At 48.6% G+C, this 19027-nt stretch overlaps 1 protein-coding gene across 1 annotated transcript; it reads left to right on the forward strand.

Annotated features, from left to right (window-relative positions):
• Positions 1-2573: 2573 nt before the first annotated feature.
• Positions 2574-17926, forward strand: LOC144727591 (cysteine-rich secretory protein LCCL domain-containing 1-like). Its single transcript, XM_078606512.1, has 13 exons — positions 2574-2831; positions 4321-4439; positions 5403-5535; positions 7824-7939; positions 9756-9856; positions 10963-11145; positions 11790-11850; positions 12003-12069; positions 12772-12902; positions 13324-13367; positions 13671-13746; positions 13854-13920; positions 15823-17926. Exons 1-13 carry the CDS (start codon positions 2574-2576, stop codon positions 16621-16623), a joined length of 2157 nt encoding a protein of 718 aa, XP_078462638.1. The 3' UTR covers positions 16624-17926.
• The last annotated feature ends 1101 nt before the right edge of the window (positions 17927-19027 follow it).

The following is a 19027-nucleotide window of genomic DNA, read 5'->3' on the forward strand; positions in this document are numbered from 1 at the left end:
TTATTTCTTTATTAAGCGTCCAGAGAGATGCGTTTGGGCTTCGTTGCACAGACCGCTCGTGTCCAGCCCAGGCGGGCAAGTTCGCAATGCAACGCGATGCACTGCCCGTCACTTGATGGACTGGACTCTTAAATTAAGAGTGCGGCGCGATATCGAATGCTCTGACGGGCGGTGTTGTTGGTTCACGTTGCGCCTGTGTCTGTCCGTCCAATTGCTGAGCAAATATTCTGGACGCCGGCTCCGTTGTTTGCTGGTTTATGGTCTCAAGAATAGCTAAGCGACTGAAGGGCAAGGTCGAGGACGTTATACATCACAAGGTAAGAACTCTTAAGCTCGTTTGACGCGTACGTGGCATTTGAGTGGAGCGGCGTGGTTGGCACTGAACCTGTGAACCTGATTAATTGAGTTCGATTCCTGGCCACCTGAGTGATACCTGGACCGGTGCTGCCCAGCCTTCAACTTTCACTCACCAGCATGGTGAAGTATAGTCAAAGAACCCTGTTGATTAGTATGGCATGGGAAGGTCTTCACATCTAGCAGGGAATTTACAAAGGGCTGTGAATTATAGGGTTCATTTTGACATTTTTCTTCTGCTTAGAGAAGATGTTCTTTAGAATGCGTCGCTTGTGGTGCGAGCATGCGGTTGTGCCAGATTTGATTTAACCTCCGATTTTGAATAATTTCTCTATGTCACACCGTGGATTACAAGTATTCCTTTAATGATCATGGAAAGCGTCCTTACAATTAATCCGGAGGTATTAGACTAACGAGTATATGTCTGGAGGTATTAGACTCACAAGTTTCTATTTGACCCTATGGACCCTCATGTCCGAGGCGACTTGGGGCTTAAATTCGAACCTATATAGCCTAACGATCAACGGTGGCCTTATACAAACGTCGTATATGCGCGTCGCAAATGTGACCGTCGTAAACCGAGTGTAACATTTCCCCAAACTTTAAATCAACATCTTTTTATACTGACATTTAAAAATACCGTACGTAAAATCAGTGCTTAATTGAATATAGATTTTTCACAAATGTTATGCGCTTCAAGAATGGGCGTTTGAATAGCAACAACAAAATCCGGACATACGAGTAACAAACTCGCACGTGCTCCATTATAGCATCGAAAATGTTGTAGTGAATAATAATTCGTGAGATGTGAGATGACATGATGATTCTGCAGACAAGATGAATAAAAACAAATACGGTGTCCATATTCCACCGATCGATTGTACTTTCGCGGGGCAACTTGTTGTTTTAAGAAAGGAAGTTACGTTATTTCTCACACAAAAAATACTTGCGTATAACCAGCGCGTGGCATCGTATCTGGTTCATGTTATGAGCACAGGACACAGAGAGAAGGGGGCGCTTTTCTGGCATGAAGGAAGATCAAACGAACCTGCTTTGCACATTTTTGTGCAATGCCTCTGTACAGCCCATGTGTGGCCAATTGAGATAACATGAACCCATGATCCTATCAGATTGGCTTTAATGGATTAGATGTCGTACATCACACACGGAAACAACAGCGGCAGTACAACAAAATCACACTAAGGTAGATAAGACGACAGTGCACAACAAAGCCCAAACTTAGTGAAGATGTTTTTTTGCATTTCTATTATGGAGCTGAAGCTTTACGTTAAGGCTTTTCTAGTTGTATGGCATTCCAGTGTTTTACTGGTAGGTCAAATTTGATTGCTTAAAGTTAACGGTGTGGCCTAACTTTAAACAAAACTGTGCAACCCCCCCCCTCTCCATAAATACCATGTGGTTTTTCTTTCTGACCATGAACACAGTGACAAACAGAAGGGGCACACCGAGCTAATAACGTCGCAGAGCTGAAACTAATACAGTACAGACAGTCCCCGAGATACGAACGTCCAACTCACGAACATCCGCACTTACGAACACATCCGCACTTACGAACGAACCGCCATATCGATGCTATAATTCGTAACCATCCGACTTACGCACAGAACCACGGAACTATTTCGTGGAGTCGCCAACTTTCACACGCGGAGTTCACATTGCGCTCAACCAGGGATGCTCCGCTTGCCTTATTACATCCTCCGCGAGATGTAATGACTGCCAGCCTCTCACGTGATGCACGGTCCTTCTGACAGGTAAGCCAGCATCAGGACTCAAGGGCAAGTGAAAATAAAACAGATACATTTTCTTGGTCCATTTTCAACCATAAACACATTTGTTCAACACTCACCGTACGCACAGTCTATGCAATTAAATATTTAATTCCGAGATACGAGCAAAAAAAATCTACTAATGAACGGGGTCTCGTTCGTAAGTAGGAAACTGCCCGTGACTGGTTCAGCAGCTCCACTGCTGGATTATTATTTCCGCCTGCGGACGACCGCTTGTGTTGCGATCAAAACGTCGTGATATATTATTTTTTGCTGCATTTCATTTTTCTACCCACGTGACTTTACCGAAAGAATCAAAGAGTATGGATTCCTGCAGTCACGAAAGCTTCACAAATCAAGATTGCCCGTGACTGTAAAGCGGTCCCACCACGGACGGTGCTTGACGGTGCAAACGTGACCCTTGACGCCAGGATGCGCAGCCCAGCAGCGGCGGTGGCTCTCAGATCTCTCGCGACGCTGGGGGCCGTCGTGCTGCTGCTGCTGCTGCTGCTCGGGGCCACGTGGCTTTGGCGTCCTGCGAGTGGCCCGCTGCCGGGCCTCAGCCGGCCCAAGCGGGCCGCCCTCACCGCGCCCGTGCCCATCGCCGATGACGAGCGACGGGCGCTCACCGAGTACCACAACCGCCTGCGAGCCAGCGTGCACCCACAGGCGGCTGACATGGAGCACATGGTGAGCGCGCTGCGGAGTGGCAGATGCGGTCGGGCCCTCGAAGCTTCGAGCTCTGTCATTGGCATTACAACAACAGCAAACAAAACGAAAAAAGCCAACCACCTTTGACGGTATTATCTTATTTGACTTGTGATTGGCGCAATTACGACTTGATTGCAAGAATAAAAAAAACCGTACTCAATTGGGATTGCTGTGTGCCAGTGTTCTTTATTGCAAGGCCCACGGGGCCACTGGTGGCCTGTAGTGCGGCCCCTGACAATACACAAATAGTGAAAACACCCCCACCATCATCGTGCACCCTCGCACTGACGATGTCTTATCGCTCCCCCTTCGAGGAATTCGTGAAGAACGCTGCTCTATACAAAGCAAACATCGCCCTCTATTGGAAAAGCAAACTTGACAGGACCATCCTGAAAGAAAGTCGTCAGCCTCTTGCCTCTCTCGCCTCCTTCTTCCATGGCCCCTCCTTGTCCACTTCCTTACCAATCTTCTGTCTCTCTCTCTCTGTCCCTCCTTCTCCCTGTGTCCAATCCCGTTTCTGGTCATCCCAAGTCCTTGCACCCCTCCACTTCCCCTGTACATTGAATAACACTGCCCATAGATTCAACAATGCCCATAGACTCAACACTGCCCATAGACTCAACATTACCCATAGAATCAGCACTGCCCATAGACTCAACACTGCCCATAGACTCAACACTGCCCACAGACTCAACACTGCCCATAGACTCAACACTGCCCATTGACTCAACACTGCCTATAGAGACTCAACACTGCCCACAGACTCAACACTGCCCACAGACTCAACACTGCTCATAGACTCAACACTGCCCACAGACTCAACACTGCTCATAGACTCAACACTGCCCATAGACTCAACACTACCTATAGATTCAACACGGCCTATACACTCGCACTACCCATTGACTCAACACTGCCTAGAGACTCATCACTGCCCACAGACTCAACAATGCCTACAGACTCAACACTGCCCATAGACTCAACATTGCCCACAGACTCAACACTCCCCACAGACTCAACACTGCTCATATACTCAATTCTGCCCATGAAATCACCTGGACTGCCCACAGACTCAACACTGCCTACAGACTCAACACTGCTCATAGACTCAACACTGCCCATAGACTCACTCGCACTGCCTAGAGACTCAACATAGCCCATAGACTCACTCGCACTGCCTAGAGACTCAACACTGCCCATAGACTCACTCGCACTGCCTAGACTCAACACAGCCCCTGTACGTTGAGCAGTCCCCTCCTTAACCTCCTTCCGTTCCTCTCTTAACGCCTCACCTCTTACCCATTGCCAATCTCTCTTCCCTCCCCATCGCCCCTCAATTTCTTCCCTTCCCTTGCGCCCGTTGCTCATCCCTTGCACGTCCCCCACCCCATCTCCATCATCCTTGCTTATACCGGGTTTTTGTTGTTGTTTTATTAAACGATGTCGGGACCGTGTGTGTGGCCTGCAGTCGTGGGACTGGAAGCTCGCCGAGATGGCCGAGGCGTGGGCCAAGCAGTGCAAGTGGGGACACGGGCCCAGTGATGAGATCGACGCCATCGGCCAGAATCTCGCTGTCTACGTCGGCAGGTGACCTCGACCTTATCACGGCGGCGCAGAGAGAGAGAGAGAGGGCCCTTTCACAGGGACCGTTTCGCAGTGATCCTCGCCAAAAAACCGTCAACTCACGCACTCGACATGCTCGTCAGAGCACTAAAACTGAACTCTTTTTTTGAGAAGCTACTTGGCCACGTCGCATGGAAATGTATAGCGGGCAAAACACTCGAGACGTGTGTTTCTAAATGTGGAAGGAGGACCCGGGGAGAACGTGGAAACTCCAAATATTACGGTCGGTTCGAACCCACGACATCCTGCATACCAGGCAAGGGAGCCAGCATCGCCGAGATCCTGGGTCTGATTATCATTTTATTTGAACGGGATTTTAAAGGGCAGGGCGAGTTGATGGCCTAAATCCAAACTCAGACGAGGGAGCGACTTGTAAGTACCCCTTATATAAGCACAGGTTCTGATATAAGTGGTACATCCTCACATTACACTGGCTACCTGAGTTCGATTCCCGCTCACGGTCAACATTAAGTGACGAATATCTCAACCGGTCCTGCGCCTTCCCTGGGTCGACTCAGCCTTAAATGAGTACCTGGTGCTGTGTGTAAACATCACGAATGGGGAGACAAAGGCAGTCGGGCGTGGCATGAGCCACATACCACCTTCGTCTACCGTGTTAGTCGTCATAGGTGCTCGCTCACAGCACTTTCCCCAACAGCCCGTGTCGGCTACATGGGTAATCTCTGTCGCAGGTATACACGTGTTATGCAATTTCACTTGTGTGGGCGTATGTGAAGCAGCATCTTTGACTTAAAAACAGACTCACCACGTGCCGTGGGGGGGGGCATTGCCTGCTGCTTGAAATGAACTCCGGATTTTTCTCGCTAAGGTCTGGATTTGATAACGATCCCCACTGATGTACAGATACTCACAGCCACTCACATCCCTTTATCTCCCCCCCCCCACCCCTCTTCACCACACACACAGCGACCGTCCACTTGCCTACCACGTGCAAGCGTGGTTCGACGAGGAGGAGTGGTACCAGTACCCCGAGGAGAAGGAATGCAGCCCCGAGTGCCCTCACACCTGCAGGGGCCCCATCTGCACTCACTACACGCAGGTGCACGTGGGGGGTTCACGCACATCGCCACTCCGTCTGTTTCATGGGCAGCAACGCCGCAAGTGGTTATCCAGTGGCCGCTGGCTCTTGTCTCGCTGCCGTAGCCGCTGAGACGGGCTTTCTAGAGCTCCCGTCGAGGTGAGGTCCTTCCGCCAAGTGCTTGCGTAAAGCAAGCACTTGCAGGGCTTGCACCTTGAACCTTACCGTTTGTGTAATCGCGTGAGAGCCCATTGCTAGATTTACTGTGCCAGACGTGTGTGGTTGTGCACACCTGTAAGGATCCGCAATGCATTGTTGTGGAGGATCACACCGATTGCCGTCATCGTGAGCACGAGATGAACTTCCAACACGCCGGGATATGAGGATGATTCTGGTGGTCACTAATGTCCGCACAAACAAACCCGAGTCTTTTCGTTGTAAGTCAATGATTGTGCTCGTTTTGTCACTGAGAATAGAAACATTCTGTTTGATTGACATGGGAAACGCGCTCTTTGCACGACATATACACAGCATCCGCTTGCGTTGGGTAAACAGCCTTTCTTTATCGCAGTGCCTTCAGAAGTAGTTCTGTGACGTTACCTTCTAGGGCTGTTTTCTGACACGGGGTGGTCCACTGCTGTCTGCCAGAGTTCTGAATGGAAATGCATTTGTCTGAAGACACAGCACCACATGCCCTTGCTGCACTCGTTATTTTCTGTTGTCGTGGGTTTTCTTGTCGTTGACAAATTATAATTTATCGTTGCCTTTAAGATAGCTGTTGGGTCTCCATAGTGTAAAGGAAACCCATCTGTATATATGACAGCAGAGAACACAAAAAACGGCAGTGTGCTGATGAGCTCTAGTGAAGACGAAACCGATCTGCAGTTGTCTCTTTGCCTCGCGAACGCCTGTTGGGAGGGCCACACTCCTGCGTCGGGGTTCCAGATGACAACAGAAATTGCCACACTCGTTCATTCGCTTCCTTGGAGCTGGTGGTCTGAATAAGGCTTTGAGATCTTTTGTACGTGGAATATAATTTGGGAGTGAGCAAAAATAGGAAGGAAAAACATACGTTGGCAAGGAATATCCACGTACTATGAATGCATACACGATATCTTAAAGGCAACGATCATTCTAATTTGTAACCGAAAAGAAACCCCATTATAACAGTAAAAAATGAGTGCAGAAAGAAAAAACAAACGGGCGTTGTGTCTTCAGATAAGTGCATCGAGCTTTAGACACACGTTCGCTAAGCGTGAAGTTTGCATTACCTGTCAACCCCTTATCAGTGCCCTACCTGATTACAGACCAATTCAGACCTCATCGGTCACCCCGTGACCCTTATAAACTTTGATTTAAATTTGTATTTAAAGCTTTCGTGACTGCAGGGATTCATCTTCTTGGTTCTTTCGGTATAGTCACGTAGAAGGGATATAATAAAATAATAAAAATAAAACATAATAAAATAATGTTCGATTTAAAGCTTTCGTGACGGCAGGGATTCATCTTCTTGGTTCTTTCGGTATAGTCACGTAGAAGGGAAATAATAAAATAATAAAAATAAAACATAGTAAAATAATTTTCGATTTAAAGCTTTCGTGACTGCAGGGATTCATCTTCTTGGTTCTTTCGGTATAGTCACGTAGAAGGGAAATAATAAAATAATAAAAATAAAACATAGTAAAATAATTTTCGATTTAAAGCTTTCGTGACTGCAGGGATTCATCTTCTTGGTTCTTTCGGTATAGTCACGTAGAAGGGAAATAATAAAATAATAAAAAATAAAACATAGTAAAATAATTTTCGATTTAAAGCTTTCGTGACTGCAGGGATTCATCTTCTTGGTTCTTTCGGTATAGTCACGTAGAAGGGAAATAATAAAATAATAAAAATAAAACATAATAAAATAATTTTCGATTTAAAGCTTTCGTGACCGCAGGGATTCATCTTCTTGGTTCTTTCGGTATAGTCACGTAGAAGGGAAATAATAAAATAATAAAAATACAACATAATAAAATAAAATTCTCACGACGTTTCGGCCACAACGCAAGCAGCCGTCCTCCCTTATAAACTTCAACGTTCATCCTACAAATTCCAACCACGAGAGAGAAACAAATAGACAAAAATAAAAAAACATTGTGCCCCTATTGAAACGGCTGTACGCCGTATGGCCCTGAAAACTCAAAATGTCCCCTGTCACAAGAATACGGGGCGGACCGTGCGGGGGTTGACAGCGATGAGTTTCTTCGGCGTCGCTCAGGAGGCCACGAGTGGTTGATGACCGAGTGCTCGTGACGTGCCGTGGCCAGCTAGTGTGGGCAGAGAGCAGCCGCGTGGGCTGCGCTGCGCACACCTGCCTGGACATCTCCGTGTGGGACTCCGTGTGGCCTTACGCCCTCTACCTCGTCTGCAACTACTCCCCCAAGTGAGTGTCTACTGCCCCCCCCCCCATCCTCACCTACGATTACGCCGGCAGGCTGTGTCGCACCGATAGTGCGTGTGCTAGGGACCAGGCGAGCACGAGTTTCAGTCAGTTTAACACGTAGCAGGCTTTCGCGACCAATATTATTCATAATCAACGTTTTAGGGTTAGATCGCGTTATTTATAAATGTGTCGTAACCCTCCACCACCCGACACGGCCAATCAGTAAAAAAGCGTGAAACCACAACATTTACAATTTGAGTACGACGTTTCGCTGATAATTGCATCATCGGGCAATTCGCCAGAATGGTGAATTGCCCGATGATGCTGGATGCAATTACCAGCGAAACGTCGTACTCAAATTGTAAATGTTGTGGTTTCACGCTTCAACACACCGGTGGGCTAAAGCAGTGAACTATTTGTCTTTTGTCAACGTGACACTTTTTTACTGATTGGCCGTGTCGGGTGGTGGAGGGTTACGACACATTTATAAATAACGCGATCTAAACCCAAAAACGTTGATCACGAGTTTCAGTGTCAGCGAATAATGGAAGCGGTCCTTGGGGCCCCCTCGAGGTCTACTCGGCCTCGAGATTAATAACCGCGGTGCGATGTCTGAGCGTCGCCAATGGGGAGACAAAGGCGGCCGGGCGTGGTGCTGGCCACTCGCACCCTTACGCCGCGCGTTGTGCCGACCTCCACAGGGTGCGACTCGCTCGTGGCACTTTGCCCACGACGGTCTGTCAAGGCTGCGTGGGGCGGCGGCGGGGATGGGATCTTTGTCCTTGTACGAGCGTGGTGGCGTGAACTCAGCTTGTGAGAGTCGTGTCTCTCGATTTAAAGCTTTCGTGACTGCAGGGATTCATCTTCTTGGTTCTTTCGGTAATGCTCAAAGCATGGTGCTGCTTCATTCAGACGCTGTCGCCTCGACAGACCTGGTTTTCACCTGAGGACGGCTGCTTGCGTTGTGGCCGAAACGTCGTGAGAATTATTTTATTATGTTTTATTTTTATTATTTTATTACTTCCCTTCTACGTGACTTTACCGAAAGAACCAAGAAGATGAGTCGTGTCTCTGTGTGCCAGGGACGTGCCGTCAGGGGAGGCAGGGGAGGCAGGGGAGGCAGGGGAGGCAGAGCCTCACCTGTTATACTCCAATGAAAATAGCTGTTACGAAAGGTAGAACAAAAGAATGATCAAATAAAATCAATATTAAGATTTTTCCACTCATCGGTGTTATAAATGTCATTGCTGTACGATTACAATCATTTTGATAGCCAAAATCGCCATATTTGCGGAGCTCCGCTGCAAATACAGGAAAAGACGAGAGGTGAGGCAGCGACAAGCTCAGCCTCCCCTCTGATTGCGCAACCCCTCAGTAACTGGATGGAGCGTAGGCAATAAGCGCGTGCCTGTTACTATCTCAGTATGTCACCAATGTAATGTTTGTAGACCCCTTCATTTCATGTCCTCGCCTTCCATACTCCAGGTAACTTATTTCACGTGCGTGTATAAAGATATTTAGGCTCGCTAGTCTCGTCGTGAAACTGCAATGAAAAAGCACCAGGGGAGGCAGCTATCACATCTGCCTCACTGAGGGGGACGTGTATAACACGCCCCCTTCAGTGAAGCCACGCCCCCTCCGTGAGGACACGCCCCCCTCCGTGAGGACACGCCCCACTCCGTGTGTAAATCTGGCTCCGACACGAGCCAGTGCCTCCCCAGCCATTGACCTCATCGCACGTCACTGCTGTGTGTGTGTGTGTGTCTCTGCCCACCTTCTACACGCACGCACGCGTGTGCGCGGTTGTCGCCCACAGGGGCAACTGGATAGGCGAGGCCCCATACCGCCAGGGCACGCCATGCTCCCGGTGTCCGCCGCGGTTCGGCGGCTCCTGCCGTGGCGGCCTCTGCTACCAGGGTACGGGAGATTCTCTCCCGGTGCTGTCTCCACCACACGGGGCACGTCCCATGGGGAATTGGGGGGGGCAGTGCCGGATTATCATCGTAGCAAAAGTAGCTACACGAACTTTGAAGTGCCCCACGCTAAATGCTTTCAAGCTTTCAATACTGAATTTCGATTTAAAGCTTTCGTGACTGCAGGGATTCATCTTCTTGGTTCTTTCGGTAAAGTCACGTACGTGTATAAAGATACGTGACTTTACTTTCAATACTGGTTCAATGATTCTGCACTTGCTCTATTACTATAGTACGATACCGCCTTCAACTTTTACGAACGACTGGGTGTTTTAAGTTAGCGATTTGTCGTATTATCTGGCTGTGTAACAAATGAAAAATACAATTACTTTACTGTGCAAGTTAAACATTAGTGTTTAAATATTTATGTGTTTTTTGTATTTATTCGAGAACCAAAACATTTCCGTGATTGTGGTAAAAATAAGGCCTCTCGTGGCTGCAGAGTTTACATGAACCAATTACATACGAGTTGTACAAATACAAAATAAATTGATTCTTCCCTGCGCGATGCAATGCATAGATTGCGAGTGTGAGAATCAATTTTAACCTGTTTATCGATGCATCATTACACGCAAATTTTATATGCGCTAATCCAAACTGCATGTGTTCAAATCCCAGCCAGAGTCATCTTATCGCTTCGTTGGTGTCCGATCGCATTCAGGAGCGATTTTGGACGATTTTTGACCCCCCCCCTTCGTCACACGGTGAAGTCAGACCCCCCCTCAAACATGACGTCACAAAGCTCTGCCCCCCCCCAAAAACCATGCTTCAAATCGCTTAAAACGATTGTCATTGTAGTGCGTATTTAATGTGGCGCTGCATTCTGATGTTGTAGGAGAAAACATTTATTTAAAGTCTATTGAATCAAGTAGAACGTGTTGTCTATATTTATTTAAAGTTGCGCATTTTGATGTGACGTCACATTTCTCAAACCCCCCCCCCCCTCGTCACACATCGTCACAAATGTCTGACTCCCCCCCCCCCCACTAGGTGCGTGACGTCATTTATGGACGGCCCCTCATCACATCCTACTCTCTGTGTCTCTCATAGCCCCGAATACCACAGCCCAGAACTGGGACCTTGACGAGACTCAACTTGGTGAGAGACGCCCCAAGATCCCGTTGATCGAGACTCCACGAGCCCCTGTCCTGATCCCCGGTCCCAACAGGTCACTGGAGTTCAGAAATCGCGAGCTAACCAAGCCACGGAATCAGGCGATTGCTAAAGCCATAGGTAAGGCCATGGTGGCGAGTGGTCATCCCCTCTCCCATGTGGTGTCGACTACAAGTAGAATTCCTGACCGTGCATTAAAAGTTTATACGCTGCAGAGTTAACTATGTATGCATGCATGTTGAACTTCTTTCGCGCCGTACGTAGCCGACCTTGCTGATCGGAGGTCCGGGGGAAGGACAACAAACGTAACACAACAAGTATAACCCGTAAAAACAAAGTCTTTCACTATAAATCCATTATATGCGTGGCGGCTAGAGTCCTCTCGTCCTCTGGATTGAGATGGCTGCCACCTATGGGTCAGATGATTGCATGGCACCATTAAGCAATTGGTAATTAAATATAATATTTTTGTCCTAAAAAGTGTACAATTTTGGAACATTTTTCACGAACATTAATTCTCACGCACAACGAGTCTGTGTGGAAAATGTCAGCTCGATTGGATCACGGGAAGTGGGTTAAAAAACGACCGAAAGATTTGCACGGTCGTAAGCAAGCAAGCAAGCGCACAAGTGAACTTAATATAAAGGATTTAAAAAGCGGTTCCCATCAAATGAGTTCTCGATCTAGAATGTAAAAGTGCTGCGAGCGAGCGCCTATTAACCCCGTCCGTGACATCCACTGACTGCCGTTGAACGTTTCTGCAGGTCGCCGGGTGACGTGCAGAGCGAAGATGCGAGAAGTCTGCAAGGGGTTTGCCTCCTTCAGGTGGGACACGAACTCGCGTATTCCTCCCAAGCGGTGAAGTGATGAATGCCCGATTTCAGGGACACGTTTGTACCCGTACACAGTGGTTGGTGCGTGATTCGTGATGGTGGTGATTGAGGTGGCAGTGATGATTGTGATGTGCGTGCCTCCAGGTTCTTGTGCCCAGAAAATTGCTCCCAAAGCACAGCGAATGTTATTGGGACGCACGTTTACGATGTGGTAAGCAACGTGTGCGACAACACACACACACATTGACGCATTTGCTTTTTCTTATTCAGTATTAATATATTGTTTTAGCTTTTATGTATTTACGTATGTGCAACTGGGCATACTGGGCCCCGATATGGTAATGAGGAATTTCCACCATTACGACCACCAGCAGAGCTGATGAGCATCGACCCGCTGTGTGAGCCGTGACGTTGGCTGTCATTTGTGTAACACTTATCAAGCAGCGGCAGGTGGCAGGCTTTTCTCACTGTCGGTATTCGCGGTAAATGTCTGTTCGCTCGTGATGGATGATGTGAGACCTTAAACAAACGTAGAACTTTTTATTTGGCTGACTCTGCCCTCTCTGCCCTATAAGTGAAACAAATACTATTGCAAGATGCAACTTTCGGAAGCCAAGTTAAATTGTATTGTTTTACCATCTGTCTGGTTATAAGCACACACTTGATTCATCCGTTATGTGTGTGCATATATATTTATTATACACCTGTCGAAGGCCGGAACGGCGCACAAAGGGGTGGGTGGCCAGCACCACGCCCGGCTGCCTTTGTCTCCCAAGTGGTGATGATGACACCACACCAGGTACTCATTTGAGGCTGAGTCTAACTAAGGGAGGCCCAGGACGGGTTCAGATCATTGTAACTGGTGCTGGTGGCCGTGAGCGGGAATCGAACTCGTTGCCACTTGTGTCTGCAGGAGTCGGGGCTGTGCCGATCGGCTCGACACACGGGGGCCCTGGGTCCTGGGGGCGGCTGGATCGACGTGAAGAGACGGGGTCGCACACATACCTTCAACGGTTCCGCACGGAATGGGGTTCGATCCCTCGGGTGCGGATTGCGTGCGCAGGAGAACTCCTCTTATCGGCGGTGATGTGTCGGATACGTAAATATATTCACGGGTCATTGACCTGGGCTGATCCAGCTGAAATCCATCCGTCCTGAGCAGCCTAACGATGAGGTGGTTGGAACAGCCCTGGTCAAAAAAAATCTATTCAAATTTCCTGGTCCTCAATATCATAATTTCTCCATGGTCGATGAAATGAGGGCCACTTTTTGGGAAGGCATTGACCGTTCTCCTACGAGGCCCTCGTGAGCTAATTATAATCACCTTCAATATTAGACCCCATAAGTATTATTATTATGAGCATAATGTTGAAATGTTGACTGCTGGTGTTGCCCAATTTGTAAAATTCACCCACTCACATGAAAAAGAGCGGTTGATACAGGATTAATGTTCCTTGTTCCACAGGAAGAGGCGCCCAGCCAACTCATTCTCCGTCTCTGCATCACCAGGTCGGCACAGCCGTGCACTGCGCGTATCACACGCTACGACACCGGCGTGTGCTTGACTCATCAATGTGGCCGATTAGCCCAATGTTTAAACACACGCATTTGGTAACATTTACGAGTGGGCCCATCATATTCTCCATACACATGTGATTCGTGCCATAGCATCATTGGGCCTGGTTGTAGAGTATGTCCGGTCCATAGATGGAGCGATGAGTCCAGCTTGTTTGCATGTTCAATGTGGTAGATCGTGGCTAATTATGACGATCGATGATGGCTTGGTTATCTTTGTGAGCTGTGTGTGAACAGTGAGGGAGGTGAGCTGTAAAGACACATTGCGAGATATCTGCCCGCTCAAATTCCCACCACCTCCTCGCTGTCCCCGGTGAGATTACCCGGCTCTCCGGCGGACCCCGCGGGGTGCCACTCACAGCCTCAAATGTACTTCTATTGAATGTGCCTTGATCGTTCCGTGATTTGTTTCTACACCAGGTTTGTTTGCCCGCCGAGATGCACACAAGCCCACGGGATTGTGGTGGGAACGGGCATTTACTCGGATGTAAGTTCATCAACGTCGCCACCGTTTGTGAATGCGTGCATGTTGAATTTATTTCGCACCGTACGTAGCAAACAGTGATAATCAGAGGTGCGGGGGAAACACAACAAACTAAACACCAATATCAGTTCTGAAGAAAGTTTTTAATCTAGATTTAAAACTGATTTCTGATTGTTGGTAGCATTGATTCAATGTATTTGTTTTTGTATTTTATAGAGTGTACGGTTGCAACATAAACCTCGACATGCTGAGCAGGAGCAGGGGGACACAAGTTGTGGGAAAGTGTGAATGAAAGGATCGGTAGGCACATATACTCCGATTGAAGGCGGGCCGGAATTAAAGTTACTAAATAATGAGGCGGATGAAAGTGATGATGTTGTTTTAGTTACGTGGCAAACATTAGGAGAGGGCTATGGTGTAGATTTAAAGCGCGATATTATCCAGCCGAATTTGTTAAGCAATCAAACTCTGGACCCGTGTCGACATTGTGAGTCTCATCAGCAGAATCAGGCTTGTTAAACACATTCCTGCGGAGGGAGCTGGTAGGAATGTTGGGTTGCTCGGTCAATGGCCAGGGTCAACGGTGGCGTGGGTGTATTCCGCAAATATGCCCGACTGTGAGGGCGGGCACAAGCCGGTGTGAGTAGGTTAAACGTTGAGTTTTATAAGGGCACCACGGGGTGACCAGCCCCTCCCCACCCAGCCCCACCCCTCCCACCCCCACCCCTCCCACCCCCCACCCAGCCCCACCCTGTCCCACCCAGCCCCTCCCCACCCTCCCCACCCAGCCCCTCCCCTCCCCACCCAGCCCCTCCCCACCCTCACCACCCAGCCCCTCTCTGCACGACGGACACAATAATCCCCTGTGGGCTGGTGTAACCAGGAGGTTCCTACCAGTAACAGATGCTCCTGTGTTCTCAGAAGCCATTGGCCAGACGCACGTGCCATGTCACCTAGGGGGCCTACAGTGGGTCTTACTGAACAGGTTTCCGGACAGGGCAAGGCCATCGCGCAGTCAACCTCCACGGCTGGAGTCCTCATGGCATTCCAGACTGCAGCTGTGGCACCGTATTGTTGATGACTGCCCACGAAGTTCAGCCGAGGTCTATGGGAACTACACGTGGCCACCGAGGATGCTGCCACAATGCTCCGCGATTACGCACACGCCGAATGAATTGGCCAAACATTTCAATGTGGCAGGACCCACCTGGTTGAAGAGTCTTGAGGCTCATTGAGGCTGTCATGTGTATATGACAGGAGGCACCACGGTCGCGAAATGTCAACTTCCTCGCCTGGTATGCAGGAGGTCGTGGGTTCGGTTCCGTTCTCCCCGTGGTCGCGTTGATTTTTCTCCGGGTCCTCCGGGTTTTCCCCTCCACGTTCAGAAACAACATCACGCGTTTCGAGTATTTGGCTGCTACACATTTCCGCGTGACAAGCCACTTCGTTGAGCTGTCACGTGGGGCCGGGTCGCTTCTGAAAAAAGATCTACACAGCTCAGTGGGCTTTGCCTGGCAAATGAAACAGTTTTGGTTTAAATTTCGATTTAAAGCTTTCGTGACCGCATGGATTCATATTCTTGATTCTTGCGGTAAAGTCACGTAGAAGGGAAATAATAAAATAATAAAAATAATAAAACATAATAAGATAAAATTCTCACGACGTTTCGGCCACAACGCAAGCAGCCGTCCTCAGGTGAAGAACAGGGCAGTCGGGAACACAGCGTCCTGGTTTAGTTTGTACAAAGCGAATTTACGACGCCTCGTCGCATAGAGGAGGGTGTGGTGGCGGCGGTGGTAGGGGTGACACACGGACGTTCTCACCCACTCCCAACTCCCAAGCTACCCACACGCGCGTGCGCACCACCCACCACCACCCCCACCACCCCCCCCCCCCCCCCCACAGACTTCCAGCGTGTGCCTGGCGGCCGTGCACGCGGGCGCTGTGACCGCGCAAGGCGGTGGCCGCGTGGACGTGGTCCCTGCCCAGCAACGGAAAGTTTTCAACGCCTCCCTGCGGCACGGCTTGCGGTCCTTCGGGTGGGTCTCGGCGTTCGTCAAAGCAGAGTTGGCCGGGAAGGCCCCCACGGTTGGTCATGTGGTGCTGCTAAGGCGGTGCTCGAGGAGAGACGCTGTTGCCGCCACTCCTGATGGGATCCTGGGTTGCCGCTCACGGCCAACACCCAGTGACGATTTATCTGAGCCCGTCCTGGGCGTCCCATCAGGTCGGCTCAGCCTCAAATGGGTACCTGGTGCGGTGTGTAAACATCGCCACTGGGGAGACAAAGGGTGGTCGGGCGTGGTGCTGGGATTTTTGCACACAGCGTTGGTGTACGGTGTTTTTTTCTGCAATATTTTGCTGTCTTTTCTTGGATTTTCTGTTTGCACTCAGTCACATATTCACTTTAAGATGTTTTTTTGTTCATGTTTTTGTTTTTTGTTTGTTGCGGTTGCACCCGATTCAAGAGCCGAATGGCTCACAGGGCTATACCTAATAAATGAACTTGAACTTGAACCCAACCACTCCACCCACCGTGTGCCGTGCCGGCCTTCATTGGTGCCCGCTAGCAGCACTTGCCGTAAAAGTCTAGCAGGGCTATACGTGGGATCTTTGTCTTTGTATGAATGCTCATTGCCACGGTGTGTCATCCACAGGGGGACCCGGACGGAGGCTGCCCGGGCGTTCTACGTGTTCCGCGTGCTCTGAGGCTGGACAGGTCAAAAACTGTATCGCATTTTATGTTCTTGTTCGAAATCAACCGATTGAAAAAGAAAAACATTTATCGTGACCAAATATTCCTTACGACCTGAACTAAACTATGGAGTATTCTCAGATCCATATGGCAGAGAAGCCTACAACGTAGCTCGTAAGGGTATCCTTCATGATTTAGTTTTTTGCCAAACAAATGTGGTGCAGTGGTTATCGCACTGTGCTCTAAATAACAAATATAGCAAAAACCATCACGCAAACTACGGTCATCCTCGCAGGAGCAGCTTTTGGCTAACCATCGAACAAAGACGGTGACTGCATCGCGCGCTTTCAGATGCGCTTTTGCGGCCGTCTGGAACGCTCTTCCTTCCGATATCAGGACGCCACTGGAGCTGTGGACTTTTAAATCTAGATTGAAGACTCATTTCTTTAAGAACTGCTTCTTGTGTTTAGTTTGTTGTCCTTCCCCCAGATCTCTGATTAGCACGGTTGGCTATACGTAGCTGCTGGTCACTCACCGCATGACCCCATTGCACTGAATCGGGCACGAAACGATGCATCGATGACCATCGATCGTTAAGCTCGCAATACTGCACACGCTTCAAATCATGTCTGCAGGAATCGTTTCCTGACATTGCATGCAACTTACATGCAACTTGCATGCAACTTGCATGTAAGTTGTATGGCATACATTCCATTGATGGGCTGGGGTCAACAAAGTCATTTGGGACCTGGGCATTAATACAAAATTTGGATGTAGCCTGATCCTAGCCATAAGTATTACACTAACGTTTGATGAATTGAGTCAAGTCCACATCCACGGTAACGAACAATTTCGACTTGTAATGCTCTGCACAGTGTCCGCTCACTCTCGAAGACAGCGCACTGCTCGGAGGAGCGAGGGGGAACCGGAGACACGCGGGGGAAGGCAACCACGCCGTGAGCCGGTGCCAAGAATTGCCTGAGCTCTGGGGTTCTCTGTCTATTAAGGTGTTGTCGTCCAAATGAATAAGTGTTGATGAATGTGGGAGGAAATCTGAGCACCCAGAGAAGAAAAATAGATAGATAGCAGTTCGACTTTTAACCCTAACCTCGTAGTGGCTGCAGTCCTTGCGATTCAATTATGTCACTTATTTTGTTATGCTACATCGCTCTATCATCTTCGATTCATGAGGACAGTGCAGCCATACCGATCAGGCTTTCCATGTTGACCAATATTGTACAATGCTCCTTGAATGCGATACACTTGTCACATGAACGTAATGTTGTCCCAACACATGCAATATTAAACCTTGTGAAATATATTCATCTCTGAATGAATGGGTGAATATATTCTACACTTGTACGAACGGCTAAAATCCCTCACTCTGTAAGATTCTGTGAACATCATCAGAAATACATTTCGACAACATAAAATGTGTTCCATGTCATTTGCATGCGTTTATACCACTGTGTACAGTGACTCCTCTACTTAAGAACGTGTTGGGTTCCAGAGGTCTGTTCGTAAGTCGATTTGTTCGTAAGTCCAACTTTACTCCTGTCGATTCCAAACATGTTGTACGGCGTGTACACTAAATACGGGGAATAGCCTTAAACGTTGTATAATCTCCTGTAGATGTAGATGCCACTGGTTATTCATGTTCTGCAGATGTAGATGCCACTGGTTATTCATGTTCTGCAGATGTAGATGCCACTGGTTTTTCATGTTCTGCAGATGTAGATGCCACTCGTTCTTCATGTTCTGCAGATGTAGATGCCACTCGTTCTTCATGTTCTGCAGATGTAGATGCCACTGGTTATTCATGTTCTGCAGATGTAGATGCCACTGGTTTTTCATGTTTTGCAGATGTAGATGCCACTCGTTCTTCATGTTCTGCAGATGTAGATGCCACTCGTTCTTCATGTTCTGCAGATGTAGATGCCACTGGTTCTTCATGTTCTGCAGATGTAGATGCCACTGGTTCTTCATGTCCTGCATATGTAGATGCCACTGGTTCTTCATGTTCTGCAGATGTAGATGCCACTGGTTCTTCATGTTCTGCAGATGTAGATGCCACTCGTTCTTCATGTTCTGCAGATGTAGATGCCACTCGTTCTTCATGTTCTGCAGATGTAAATGCCACTGGTTCTTCATGTTCTGCAGATGTAGATGCCACTCGTTCTTCATGTTCTGCAGATGTAGATGCCACTGGTTCTTCACGTTCTGCAGATGTAGATGCCACTGATTCTTCACGTTCGGCAGATGTAGATGCCACTGGTTCTCCATGTTCTGCAGATGTAGATGCCACTGGTTCTTTATGTTCTGCAGATGTAGATGCCACTGGTTCTTCACGTTCTGCAGATGTAGATACCATCACCGCCATCCATTGCGCGGCGGTTGAACTTACGATTCTCGGTCCGA

The sequence above is a fragment of the Lampetra planeri genome, chromosome 26 (assembly GCF_965212315.1).
Source record: "Lampetra planeri chromosome 26, kcLamPlan1.2.h2, whole genome shotgun sequence".
Classification (NCBI taxonomy): domain Eukaryota; kingdom Metazoa; phylum Chordata; class Hyperoartia; order Petromyzontiformes; family Petromyzontidae; genus Lampetra; species Lampetra planeri.

Coding starts and splice junctions, on each gene's coding strand:
- LOC144727591 (XM_078606512.1), top strand. CDS start 2,574: ATGCGCAGCCCAGCAGCGGCGGTGGCTCTCAGATCTCTCGCGACGCTG. Junction 2,832..4,320: donor CGGCTGACATGGAGCACATG/GTGAGCGCGCTG, acceptor TGTGGCCTGCAG/TCGTGGGACTGGAAGCTCGC. Junction 11,851..12,002: donor AAGGGGTTTGCCTCCTTCAG/GTGGGACACGAA, acceptor GCGTGCCTCCAG/GTTCTTGTGCCCAGAAAATT.